Genomic DNA, 14215 nt, shown 5'->3' with positions numbered 1-14215 from the left:
TTTTAACAGTGTAAATTGCTGTTGATATTTCAGTTTAAACACATTATGATAGAAAACTTCATCTGATATCATGAATATCTAGTACAATACACTTTCCAACCTTACTACTCCCAAGAAAATTTCAAATCATTTTGCGTCTACATGTCGTATTAAAAAGCAATAACACCTCTAAAAGGTACAAATTTTCACACAACTTTTCACAACCTAAACTTTTCAAAAGTTAAAATTTATAAAATCAGAGTACTAGCAAAAAAAAAAAGGTTTGACTACAAAGAACCAAAAATTGTATGATATATAATAATATGGTCATTCTAAGCTATAATATCACTTTTTTAAATGGTCACATTCGTATAAAGTCAAATTTTTTAAGTAAAATTCTTTCAGAATATCCACAAAAATCTGGTGTACATAAGGTTAAAAAATATGGTGATATTAGTACCACATCCCAGCATAGTTTCCCCACAATCCTGCAGGTAAAGGTCCTCCTGCAGCAAATAACCTGGTACCACTTTCATCATAACTGTGTGTATAAATAGCATTAGGATATTCTTGTTCAATAAAAAAATCTCGAAAATTATCATCAATCCTCTGAAATAGAGAAGAATTCTTCTACTGTCAAGAAACTTTAGGTCCATGAGTGCTAAATCTATATCATTATGTAAATCAAAGGTTAGAAATATGAGCTTTTCATAAAGAAACTAATCAGAAGAAAAATTTCTGTTGGCATTCAAAAACAGAAGGAACAAAAATTTTAAAGAAAGATGCATGGAACAAATTGAATCTAATGATTGCAGCCAGTTCTACTTCAACAGAATATGATTGAACAGCATTTTGGCCTCACAACCCATGCAATAAATACTATTCAGCTTATTTCATAAGTTTAAATTAAAGATAAAATATAATACCTACCAACCATCCTTTACCAATATTTAAAGAAAATGAATGTTGACAGCCTAACTCTAGGTATTTATTAGCTCGAAGATCATAAAATAACATATAACCTATACCAGTACCAATACTAATAATATCTTTATTAAACCCCACTGATCGTATACCTTCAATAATATAAAACATCATACTGTATATGTTTAATTAAAGATTTCATTATGTACACATTCATAGCCCAATTATTCTTAAAATTATTCTACATCAATCTGATGTAAAGAAAATATAGATGTTTCGTTTTCATGTTCTCAGTCATTAAAAGGATTCTAAAGAGATTTTCTAAACCTTATGGGGACACTGATGGCAGTGATTTTCACCATTCCAATTTTCAGTCACCAAAAGTATTTTATGTAGTAACCATTGCAAAAGCTCTAAGATATTATTGGAAATTGGAAACCATGACCCTGCTTCACATTAAAAAGCTAGAAAAATTCTTTACAACCCCTTTTACAAGAGTCTTTGTTTCATAAATGAAAATATATTACCAGTACTTACCTCTATCTCTATGTTTGGAAGGAAAAGCTGTTAAATTTTTAACCCTAGGATCAACAAGTGTTACATGTGATTGAGATCCAACTGCATACAGTTGTTTTTCTTCACTTACTGACATACACACACATTCTTTATAGTGTACCAACTTTCTTGTTGATTTCTATATAAAGAAAGGAATTATGTTGTAAAGAGATAGTCAGATTTTATAATGAAATTTTGTTAGAGGAGAAAACTTTGAAAATAATGTTCCCTTTTTGTATTAAAATTATATGACTTGTGATGTTATTTTCAACCAATATTGCAAATTCATGATTGTATGACGACGGCTTATTCGATCTAGCTTCTGAATTGGATAATTTTACTCCTTAGATTTCAGAGGTTTATAACTTACAGATTGGAAAGTCTCAACATCCCATAAATGTATCAAAGCATTTAATGATAATATTCCTAATTCCTGAAAAGATATATCAAATAAATCAAATGTCAAATACAAAAAAAGTCAAGTGTAAATATTTCTCTATTTATATAAAACTTAGTTTTGAATGTCAGGATTAGGTCATCTTCACAATGGTCAAGGTATTGCCGCATTCAAAATCTGCATTGGCTTAACATTGTGGAAATGGAATTAGGTACCGGTGTGCAAAGTAGGCTTTGCTCACCTTGGCTTTCAGTTCAATAAATTCAATACAATTTTGAATTTATTTCACTGTTCACTAAATCACTGTGGCAATTTATTTAAAAAGGCAACCTACTTTTCTATTTACATGATATGATAAAGCCCGAACTTTCTGAGCTTTGGGTACTACACACTTTTCTAGAGGATAATTGACATCATAATCTGGTAAATAGAGACTGCTTAATTTGACTGGTTTATCACTACCATTATTATCAATCTTCCATAAACCAATTTGACTATCTCTAGAACCTATAAAACATACATACAACACTAGTAATCATTGAAATAATTAGCTCATAAAGAAAATTCAATTTCAGTAAATCAATTATGTTCACAGTAATACTTTTTAAAGCAATGCTACGTTTAAATTCTGAAGGCATGTCCACTGATGAATATAAAATCTTATTGGCCAATTTAAGAATTTAAACAGTAGTATTTGCTTTAAGTGTTTCTTTTTGTTTTACCTGAGACTAGGAATTCATCATCAACCCACACTAAATCAAATATCCAATCTGTATGAGCTCGCTGAAAGAAAAACCATTATCAATGAAAAGAGGGTTTGGGAATACGATTATGTTCAAAATCTAAATCATAAAACTTTTGTTTCTAGACATATGCATGTATCACAAAATTTAATGTAATGTGATATAAGATAGGCTTCAATGAAGTCGTTTTTTGGGGGGAAAATAAATTCAATTAAATTTTAATGTTCTTACACAATTTACAGTTACTGGTAAATTGAAATGTTGGAGACAAGTTTTTGAATTAGTTGTCTTACCTCACCAACACAAACAGGATCAAATGTTGGTAAACTGTACACAGCTATATCATTAGTATGACTAGCTCCAGTAGCTAATAGGGTATGGGACGGATTAACAGCTACTGCATGAATACCACAAGGACAATCTGCTGGAATGCTTTCTTCACTACTTCTCAATGTGGGAATGTGGGTCATTTGACTATTTAACAAATCTAATGCTATTAACTGATTAAAAAAAATATTTAATAATATAAGCTTAAGCTTTAAACTATGTAATGAAATAACTTCATTTTAAAAATCTCCTTACTGATAGTTGACATTCCATATATATTTCTCAAAATATGTGAACAAAAATTTGTTTTTGAAATTTAAGGGACAGGTGTGTCATTTTGGGTTGTTGATTTTAGTCTTGAATATATATATGTAAATAGTCTTCAGAAGTACTAGAAATGTATGACAATCACATTATTCCTTTGAAAAATACTTCAAACTAGGAATTTTACTTTTTTTATTTATTGATATGTAAGCGTATGTCTTTTCTATATATCACAGAGCATCTTAAATGATGATTTGTCATTTTAACACTCAAAAGCAGATAATTCTGGTAAGCTGTGAAAGCTATTACTGATCAGCTCAGCTCCAAAATTCCAGTTTCTGAGACTAAAGTATGATTGGCCAAAAATGGTCTACCCGTCCGTTAAATATCAAGTTTTAAAATCTATTTTCAAGGTTTTTTCCAGCAGCGCTTCAGTTCAAGAGTGTATATTGCATATTGTTTAATATTCACAAGTTTAAAAGTAAGTGTGCTAATATTATCAATAGTTATACTGGTAATAAAAATTATTATAATTAATAATTATTATTATTATTAGTAATAAGTTTTACCTGGTTACATTTGGTACCAAAAACTACTTGTCTGTCATTTAACCATTGTGAAGCAAATATTTTATTAATTTTTCCTAATTCATATTCTTTCTCCTGTACAATACGTGGTATTTGTTGAGAAGTATATTCTGATAAAAGTTTATGTGGATTTGGTACTGTGTTTCCATACTGACGTTTCTGTATGTATTTAAATGCTTCAGTTGATATTCCTTGATAGCTAGTATCCAGTAATTCTGATTGACAATGTGATTTCTTACCCTGGCCTTTAAGACAAATAAGAATCAACATTATTTAACATATTATTACTTAGAACTATATAAAGGTACAGTACTTCAGTACACATACATGATGCCGATGGAAACTAGAAATATTTTAATGATTTAGATCTATTATAAATATGCCATGACTACGATTTCATTCGTATTTCTAATGTTAAGAGTTCAGAGTTGTAGATAAATACCAGTATGAAAGAGTGTACTCAAAATTGGGTTCTATGCTTGGAAATAAGGGGACCCAAAATAGTTGAGAAATTACAAAATATTATAATTCAGCGCAGTAAAAATGGCCATGTAGTTCTAGATCTATTTGGTAAAATTAGATTTGAAATTTAGGGGGAGGGATTTGATAACTACGTGAGTGGTATGATAAAACTTTGGATCAATACCTCTCTTCATTATGGTATGGAGAAAAGTCCAATGTTTCGTCGTACAAAACACTGGACAATGTATCTTGCATATTTTCGAAATTAAAAACCCAAAAACATTATCTGAAAAGTAACATCTCCAAAATCATTAACGAATTTTCGTTGCGCCGCCTATTTCCGGGAAGATAACTCTGCGTTTGGTGTGTCTAAAGTAGAAATAATTGACACAAACGAAAGGAAACGACCGATCTTATAGATAATTTTCTTACCTACTAAAAGACTAGTAATCACTTGTCCCTTTTGTTGACGAATGTCTTATAAGTTATATATTGGTCACAGTTATTTGATCACAAAGAATATAGGCCAATTTTCATAAAAAAAACCTTGTTTTATTAATGTCATGGATGTAACTAGGCTACAGTTTTAGCTTCCACAACATGTTTTTGTTGCAGCCTACTGTACACATAGTAGGTTTACTGGGCCTTTTTTATTATATTAATGTTGTCGAGGGGGGGGGGGGGGGGTGGGTGATCGGGTTGAAAGGACCACACCAAAGTGTTAAAAAAAAAACCAGATTTTGATCATAGCAAAACCCTGAAAGTAATATAATAATACTAACATTACAATCAGGTAACATATATACAATTAAAATAGAAAAATTACTGTAGGTGAATGTAGTTAATATATTGAGATGACTCAATAAGTCTTAAAACATATGCAATACGAAATAATAAGATGGCGGACCCTAAGTAACTATGGTAAACAAAAGACAAGAACTATAAAACTATATACTAGATAATCCAAATACACAGATTATGTTGAAGCAATATAACTGACACAAATATCCAATTCACAATAGGCCTACATTGAAGAAGTAGTTACAAAACTATAAACTGATTGACAACCAAGGTTGTCAGGCCAAAAACACTAATTGATATAGTTCAGGTTAAAATTAAAAACTCTGAGGTGAAGCTCTAAGACAAAAATGAAATGAAATGAATGGAGTTTTACGTCCTACTTTTCTGCACCATGTGGGCTAATGAAGACGGAAAGAAACAGAAGCAGTTAAGTTCGACTTTAACTGATTGTTAGATTAATACAGTGACAGAATATAACTTTGTAACCATTAAATACATTTAATTTCACCCTTCAACATTAACAATGAAAAGTATTACGGGTAGCCCGATAATCCTCAGTACGGATTAGATATCTTCACTGTTTCGGACAGACTCTTAACGTCGTTTATGTGGGAGTTTATTTAGACATTTTTTGGGTCGCTGGATTATGTCTGTGTTTCAACTAATTGGCTGTTCAGATCCAAATTTCGTTTGATTTACATATGCAGGGGTCTATCCATTTTTATTTTTGACCTAGAAATAAGACGACAATGCATCGTGGAACTTTGGGTCACAGTGATAAAACTTTCGAAATTTTACAGGCAAATTTTCTTGAATTTACAAAATTTATATTGATTTCAATTACCGAGGATATGATAAATATATGACATGATATATATAATTCTTGTGTTAATTTACCATCTGTCGAGGCAACTTTTTTAAAACACCCCAATGATTTTAACAGTGTATTAAAACAAAATATGTAATTAAAAACATATATTTATTTGGAGACAATAAAAATTCAATTATAGCATAGACAATAAAATTATCACACAACAGTTTATAGGCAAAAACAAAAGATACAATCAATAAAATGGTCCTTCCTCTGAAAGATGTACATGTATTATATATAGTGTATAGAAAGATTACCCATTTTCGTCGTCAGCAATGCAAATATTCCTTCAACCAGAAAACAAATTAATGCAAGCTCAAACAGAAAATAATAACATTATGGAATTGAGAATTAATTTATGCCATTATTATATCACATTTTTGAAAGTTTGAAATTAAAATCGAAATGATAATCTTTGAAGATGTTATATTGCTGATTAATGTACCATAAAAGGCACCAAATTCAAGCAACAACATAACCAAGATAGTCCGAAATATGTGCTTCTATTCTAGCCTCTGATAAATATTTTGACAGCCGACAACGCTCAAATTAGCTAACAGAGGCTGGTATAGAGGCAGATTTGTCTAAGAAGACAGACATATATATGACAGTTATGACAGCAAATTGATTTGTTAATGTTATCTTTGAACACATCAAAGGAACACCAAATGAGGTATGATACGTATAGGATTATCCATAAAGGTAAAAGAAGCGAATATACATGGTGTGCGTCTGGACACGAGGCGGACACGTTTTTGTTTCTCTTTTCGCGACAATTCCAGTCACCGCTCCAGTCACCAAAACTCTAGAAATTCCCATCTTACATAGGATTTCTATGTTGTTCTAGTGCGAACAATGGTATTTCTTATTAATCTGTAGTATACAATGTATGACAAGCTATAGACTATTACATAACGCAATTTCTATTTTAATTTCCTTCACGTCTGTATCACATTTCAGTGTGTTCTATGATAACGTCCACCCTGTGTACTTTATTCTAACTTATTATATTGAATATTTGATATATAGGAAATAAAAGGGAGTATATTTAGTCCACCGATTGGATTTCATAGTTTGTTACGGTGATTCATTTCAAACGTGCTTCCTTTATCAAAGCTGTTTCACTCTATTGGTATTAGAATTGAAATAGATGGCATGTAATTCCCCTTGAATGGAGTATAACATACAAGTACCGACCAATAAACTGATCTAGACACAGTTCGTAATAGAATGTGAAGATGATGATATGATACGTGTAATATGACACTAACGTGATCCTTATTCATATTCATCACGACTTTTTCCTTTTGTTATAAGTTCTAAATTTCCATTTTTGTGAGTTCTTGTGTACGTCACATTTTTGCATTATCAATTTTGGTCCCGTCATTAACTCCATACATAAACCAGATTTCTTGTGCCGCATAAATCCACCCTTAAATTAGAGAAGAAAAGAATAAAGGTTTCCGCAAAATTTTAATATACGGGCATTTTGGGGATAATGATGCAAAATTGATGTCCAAGGTGCTCTAGACACCCACATATAAATGTATCTTAATTGGTCAGAAGTTTGCACAATTTTCACTGCATATTATCTGTACAGTATGTAATTCTATTTTAAATTCCTTAATTGACGAATCTCTCTGTTTTGATGTGCGTAATGATAATTATATACAAGTAGTGTCCATTACAACCTTTTTGATCATCTAAAATACTGTATAAATTGAACAAATAGTCAGTAGATCTATTGCAGTATCTAATGTTTCCCCTTTTCTACAAAATTACCTTCATGTGTTGCCATCTTTCTTTCTCGCTCTCCATACAATCTTTGAGGAAAGGAGCGAGATCTGAATCTTCTTCTAATACAACAACACATTGCAGTGTAGTGCGTAATCTCATATCTTTGGTTAATGAAAACCCCTGAAATTACATTGTACAGTGGTGAATGAAACATCTTGGAGGGGAGAGGTTAAGGATCAATACTCTCAGGGATGGGAGGGGTAACAGTATCTCTTTGATGTCAAGATTTAGTCCAGAATTTGCTGTGTACTATCATGTCCTTAAAACTTGGTACATACTACATTGACGGGATTAAGAGTTCGACTCTTTAATCTTGGTGAAAGCAATCGACCAACGTACCTGAGTTGGGGAACTAAATGTACATCCCTTGACCTCGAGAGGTATTGGTGCTTGGAATAGGTAGTCTCCATTATCTAAACATTCTGAGCTTTCTACATTCTGTAGCTGAAATGTGATAGAACGAAACGAAATCATTTCTATTTGTTTCTATTCATTTCAGATCTATATCATATTTTAGTATAACATATATCTAAAAAGTACGGACAAAATGTGGACTTGCGTATTAGGATCACATCGAATTTAGCATTGTCTGGGAGAAACCGATCAATTGCTAGATTTAGTCGACAGCACACTGAAAAGTCGCAAGCAACCATCAGCTGCTCTTATCTAGCACAAAGTGAATTTAGTTTTGCACTGAGCGTTCCGACTCTGACGTTATTGAGTTGATTTAAGTTGCAAGTATAGTTGTCAACTTCTCGAGGATGAAATATGATCAGTTTACGAAAATAACATGTTGGTGACAATATTCGAAAAAAAACCAGTATGCTTACTTACCCCACCAAAAGCTATCACATTTTCCTCATATGGGAATAATTCTGGCCAAACGTGTTTTAAATACCAATCAAAATTCTTACATTGTAATCTTCGTTTTATCTCAAAACGTTCAGTTAAATCACCTGCATCGATATCCTACAATTCAAATACATGTATCAGAAGTGTAGCCATTTCCGTCAAAATCGTCATCAGGCAAAGAACCGTCGACCTTATATCACAATGTTAACGATCGCGGTTTTATTCATGGGCCAAATTCAGGCGTAAAAACTTATTATGCATTTTGTCCCTTGAAAATTTCCAAACAACTTTTTTCAGACGTTTGATTATTGTCAAAAAACATAACCACAAGAGTGCTAAATATAGCCACTAGAGAATAACTCTCTGATACGGTAGATAACAGCAATACTAATATTTCACACATATTATACTGTAAGGACGAAAAAATAGGGACCGGAAACCCTGAAAGATAACAACAGTACCTGCATATCTGGGTAATATTCGTAAACATATTTACTATAATTTCCCATCCATACATCTACTGCTCGTTTATAATTATACACTTCTGTTTCATGCCGACCCTCGGGGAAGACATACGGCTGTGTTCGAGCTATATGACCTATTTTTGAACATGGTAAGTGTAATAATTTGCCGCCACACATCCAGACCTAAAAAAAAGGAAAACATCAGTCGGCTATTTAGAAAATAGGAAACAATGGAATGCTTTTAAGTAGTAAAAAAAAAAAAAACAAAAAAAAAACTATCATCTCGAGATACTTACTCTCCATGCTAATTCTATATTTTCACCTCCCCATATTTTCATGCCACCATCGTATTTACCAATATGTTTAAAATACGTCACATTGATGGCAAAGGCTGGGCCAACCATAACCACGCCACTACAAGAGAAAATACATACGTTAAGGAACCACACAAAATATGGCATAGTGTCTATTACACCCCTCTTCAGCTTGGAGCATAAGCGTTTCTTATTCCAAGGTTTTTGTTTTTACATTCAGCAAATGAGAGCATATATACCTTGAACAAAAAGTAATAGCCTTATGACACGAGCAATTTTTTGGAAGCTCATTTCCCTATTGCCAAATTTCTCAATGACCAGATGATGGCTATTGTTATCTTCTAATGATTTTGATATAATGAGGATCGCAGTTGACATGAGTTTTAACGTTCAAGAAATATATACAAAAAAAATGGACAAGTTATTACACACCTACTGGTGAGTATCGAAATCGTCTAGAGCCAACTCCGTGACGCCGACACAGCACAACTGTTCAAATTACCAATAGACGGACCTTATGCGTACAAAAAGGCTACTGTATTATCAAATTAAACTTTTTGAACTTACGGCAATGGATCTGTGGACGACTTTCCTTCAACCTGATCTGGTCTAAAGTAGGTTTCAAAGAAGATCAATCGCCAATCAAAGCCATATCGCGTTTTGTAGCCTGCTTCAAAATCATACTGTAACGTATCAGCCTTAATATAATCTAAATGACCCATGGCCAGTGTGGTCCAATTCTTTTTTATTTCAACTAACAGTGGCTCTAACCTAAAATGAGAATCAATAAAACATAAGTGAATTGAAAGTGCGATATCAAGTCTTTATTTGGGTCGAATCTTAATGAAGGTTGCAGGAAAGCTGAAGTGACTAAATGGGACAAAATTTGGTTTTTCAGGCGAAAGGTTTCGAATTAAATTTTACATTTATATTTTGCCACTCGGCCCTGTGATTGGTCTTATCTTAAAGTAAAAATTAAGCCCACTAATTGCTCAAAATTCATCTCAAGCCATCTCGCAGACCCATATCCTTACGGGGCTTTGTCCCTGCGCCTCGGAGAAAATAGTCTCATTTTTGCCCCCCACCGCAGGCATTTTCCAGATAAGCTCTTTTCTAAGTAACACACCATTTCGTATTGACTTCCATGTGACTGTCAAAAAACGAAACAACTTCTGATGTGACATGGTCAAAACCAACTAAACGTGCTTTTATGAGTCCAACACGTTGCTTTAAACGGACTATCTGTACACGTTTATCTGGAAAATGTTCTTCTATATACACATCTAAATCTTCTTTTAAGCTATCTAAAAATAAAACTTGCATTCATTAACAATCTAAGATGTCCATGTCAATAAAATTGACCCATTTTTTAACTCAATAAAGCCGAGAGCATCACATGATACATTTATCTCTACAGACAACTATTGACAGGGCAATTATATGCGAGAATTGCTTGAATACTTTCAAATCAAATTACGTTTTAAGACCCACCAAGTACAAATAATGATCCACCGTACCAAAACATCCACTTTATACTCTTTACAGACATCACCACTATACTTGATATGGTTGCATTAATTGTATCAAACAAGCAAATGGTATTCGATGATAACAGGAGTAGCAATGGTAACAAATATGCATATTTGACCCCAATATGATGTGTGAAAAAAGCTACTATTAACGTAAGGTTGCAGACTTACCTAAATCACTAGCATCGTCTACTAATATAATTTGTTTTAATATGTATTTGGGTGTACGATTAAGTAAGCTATAGACAGTACGTAACAAGATGGATGGCCATTCATTGTGAAAGGGAATCACCACACTTGTTGTTGGCAGATTGTCAGGATATTCCATAGAACTGCATCTGAAATATTTAAAATGCACTTAAAAATAAATTTTTATTTAAGCCACCAATTTTCTAATCCGACTTTACTTTGTACCCCTTTTAAAGAAAAACCTGAAAAGGAAGGTAAACCCTGGAAAGGTTTATTATCTGACCAATAGTAAATATTAGACTACTGTCTGACATTATGGCTACTATACTTTTGTATATTCCCAAAAATATCTACGTGGGGTAATAATTGAATACTCTGTAACTGACATCGGTCTTAACGCCCACCATACGTTTTTCTTTTCAAATAAAAAATAATATGGTCTCATGGCTAGCTGGAATTTAGCTGGTAAAGTATATAACATCTTTCTTACTGAGAAAAATATGTTTTTTTTACTCTTAATCCGAGATTGTTTTAGATTTTGACGTTTTTTTTTCGTATATCAATTTTTTATATTTGAAGATTTTTTAAGCATATTAATTTCAAATCTACTCGGAATGTCTACTTTACTTTAAGTTTTAACTAATTATTAATAAACGTCCTTCGGGGTCTACACACTGTTTATGTTTTCAGAACCACCCTTCCGATGTGTACATTAGCTTTTATTGGAGGTTATTTGGTTGTTCGTTTGGAAATTGTACATTGTATACAGTAGTTTACTTAAAAACAGAAATAACCATGCCCGACATAAAAGAGATATAAAGTGAGAAAAGAAGAAAGTTTATTTGTACAAAGATTTATAAAGAATTTAAGACATTTAGTTTAAATACAGACTGAAATGTACAATAGAAAACTGAATGATATTGCCAATCTGTGACAACTTATTTCCAGCATTTTAATTGATTATTTTATTTTCTATAATTTGATGAAAGTTTATTGTCAACAATGAATTAGGGTTGGTGCACAAGAAATTTTACAACCCCTAAAGGTGACAATAGTTGCCTTAAGTTTTTCGAAAACTGAGAGAGGGGATTACGGTCAAATACAAGGCCATAAGTGGTCAATTTTTGGAAAGTTACGTATGGTGCAGAAAAGTAGAAAGTAAAACTCCATTAATTTCATTTCATTTCGTAAATGAGATACATTTTGTCCATTTAAATAGTAACTAGATGTCGAATCATAATTCTAGAAAGTGGTGCAGGTCGCCAAACGAGTATTCTTAACTTATCAGAACAAATATTTCGACGATTACAACACTTTAAGCACAATAAGTTGTTCAATGAATTGAAGTGTGACAATTACAATCCTCTAAATTATATCTACTTTAATAATTATATGTACTTCAGTTGCTTTCGATAGTTTGATTTAATATAGAAGGGTTTAGTAGCAAGTACAATATATAAGTTATTGGTATATTTTATGAAATAAAGGTCTAAAGATAAGATTCCATATACCGTCATGCGGACCCGTCATGCGTCATTCGTCATGCGTTAAAAATCGAAATGGTTGGTTTAAGAGGGTATGATTCCATATATGCGGAAGCGGTATCCGTCACATGGTCTCCGTCATGCGTCAAAAAAAAAATCGCCGGGTGTAGCGAATTTTGACGCATCCGGATGCCTTTACGCACGGAGATCTCCCAAATGTGGTGTATTTTGTGGGGATTCCCTTTTTTTATGCACCAAAGCATCCATATGTTTGTGCGTCAAAAGAAAGATAACGCATACGTTTAACGCACATATGGAATCATATTTGACGCATGACGGATCCGCAAGGGCCATTTATGTCCGCATGGCGCATCTGCATGACGAGTATATGGAATCTTAGCTTTAGCGTTTAAAGTAAGAATAACTAAAATTGAAGCTGAATTGTGTACTAAATGAAGTTAAATGGTGAGGCATGTTTGAACTAATTTAAACAACCAAAAATATTTATTTTAGGAGACAGACATTTTGAGACCTATGAGAGTCAATACTGTTGAAATACGTGTGATACGTGTACAATAACACGCTTCACTTTCGGTCTGTACTCCGTCAATATTTTGGTTATGTGACCCATTTTGACCCTAACATTAACGAAGAGGGAATTGTGCATGTACGACCATCATTTTCTTTAGTATGTGACAAAGTACCATTAGCACTCTCAAAATATTTATTCAGTTTCCAGTTCCAGTATCTAAATTATCCAAAGTTATACAGGGTGACGCCACCTTATTTTTGTGTGATATAAGCTATCACGGTTATTATCTTTGGTTCTAATTAGTACCGTACTCATTATTTTTTCGTTAAGTCACAGTGAGTTTTGGGTCTTATGTAGTATTTTTTTTTAAAGTCCTTGCAAAAGTTGCCGAAAAAACTCGATAACAGTGACAGACAGAAGGTATATATATTGAAAGGGGTGGTGGGGTTTGGGGGTGATTTGAGACATACATTTATATGTAAATTATCTTCATAATTGCTAAAATGTACGAAACTCGCATAATTCCTTCAAAAATATCTCAAACTAGGAATTTCTTTTCCTATTTCTATGTATGTCAGTGTCTCAAGAAAAGACGCGGATAATTTGTGCCAAACATGGATTTGAAAGCTCAAATTTTGACCGTGAGTTGTGAACACTGTTACTGATTGGCTTAGCTAAAAATTCCCGTTTCTGAGATTAAAGTATCATAGGAAAAAAAAGATGCATCTGTCCCTTTAAAACAGTGCTCAATACATTCTACTTACTCTTGAGGTCTGGAGTCTGGCACCATTCTGTTTAAAGGAATCAAATCACTGGCATAAACATTAACTCGATATCTCTCCATGGCAGCATCAGATTTCTCCTTTTCTGTTGCAACAAACACCACCCCACGTCCCAGTTCTCCCGTTAGTCGTAGGTCATTCTTACCATATTCATTAATCAAGTCCACATTTGGTTTAAATCTCTTAATCTCCCCCTTACCCTCTTCATTGTTAACTTTCCTCCGCACATATAGTTTCCCATAATGTCCTAAATCATAGTTATCATAAACATATATCCTACACAGAACTATTACACCAATTAATATGACTACTGCTGAGGCATAGCGGGTTCGAATCCTCATTGCTCAACACTTAGAGTATCC

General features: G+C 32.9%; 2 protein-coding genes across 2 annotated transcripts; both read right to left on the bottom strand.

Annotated features, from left to right (window-relative positions):
- Positions 1–179: 179 nt before the first annotated feature.
- LOTGIDRAFT_216750 (hypothetical protein) lies at positions 180–4563 on the bottom strand. The gene is made up of 9 exons (XM_009058548.1): positions 4423–4563; positions 3759–4021; positions 2892–3098; positions 2578–2638; positions 2190–2362; positions 1829–1891; positions 1441–1597; positions 910–1055; positions 180–588 (listed from the first exon to the last, which is right to left on the bottom strand). The coding sequence occupies exons 1-9, from the start codon at positions 4430–4432 to the stop codon at positions 433–435; spliced, it is 1236 nt and encodes a 411-aa protein (XP_009056796.1). The 5' UTR covers positions 4433–4563; the 3' UTR covers positions 180–432.
- A 3552-nt stretch (positions 4564–8115) lies between these two features.
- On the bottom strand, positions 8116–13975 carry LOTGIDRAFT_63331 (hypothetical protein; the record flags this gene model as incomplete). Its single annotated transcript, XM_009058391.1, has 8 exons — positions 8116–8151; positions 8542–8676; positions 9021–9206; positions 9320–9437; positions 9905–10108; positions 10464–10637; positions 11034–11204; positions 13836–13975. Coding segments are annotated over 8 exons (1164 nt in total), but the record flags the coding sequence as incomplete, so codon positions are not given.
- Between the last annotated feature and the right edge of the window lie 240 nt (positions 13976–14215).

Source organism: Lottia gigantea (assembly GCF_000327385.1).
Source record: "Lottia gigantea unplaced genomic scaffold LOTGIsca_34, whole genome shotgun sequence".
Classification (NCBI taxonomy): Eukaryota; Metazoa; Mollusca; class Gastropoda; family Lottiidae; genus Lottia; species Lottia gigantea.
This window is presented reverse-complemented; position numbering and strand designations above follow the sequence as displayed.

Coding starts and splice junctions, on each gene's coding strand:
- LOTGIDRAFT_216750 (XM_009058548.1), bottom strand. Junction 1,598..1,828: donor ATGTTGAGACTTTCCAATCT/GTAAGTTATAAA, acceptor TTCTTTATATAG/AAATCAACAAGAAAGTTGGT. Junction 589..909: donor ATATTGGTAAAGGATGGTTG/GTAGGTATTATA, acceptor TCTCTATTTCAG/AGGATTGATGATAATTTTCG.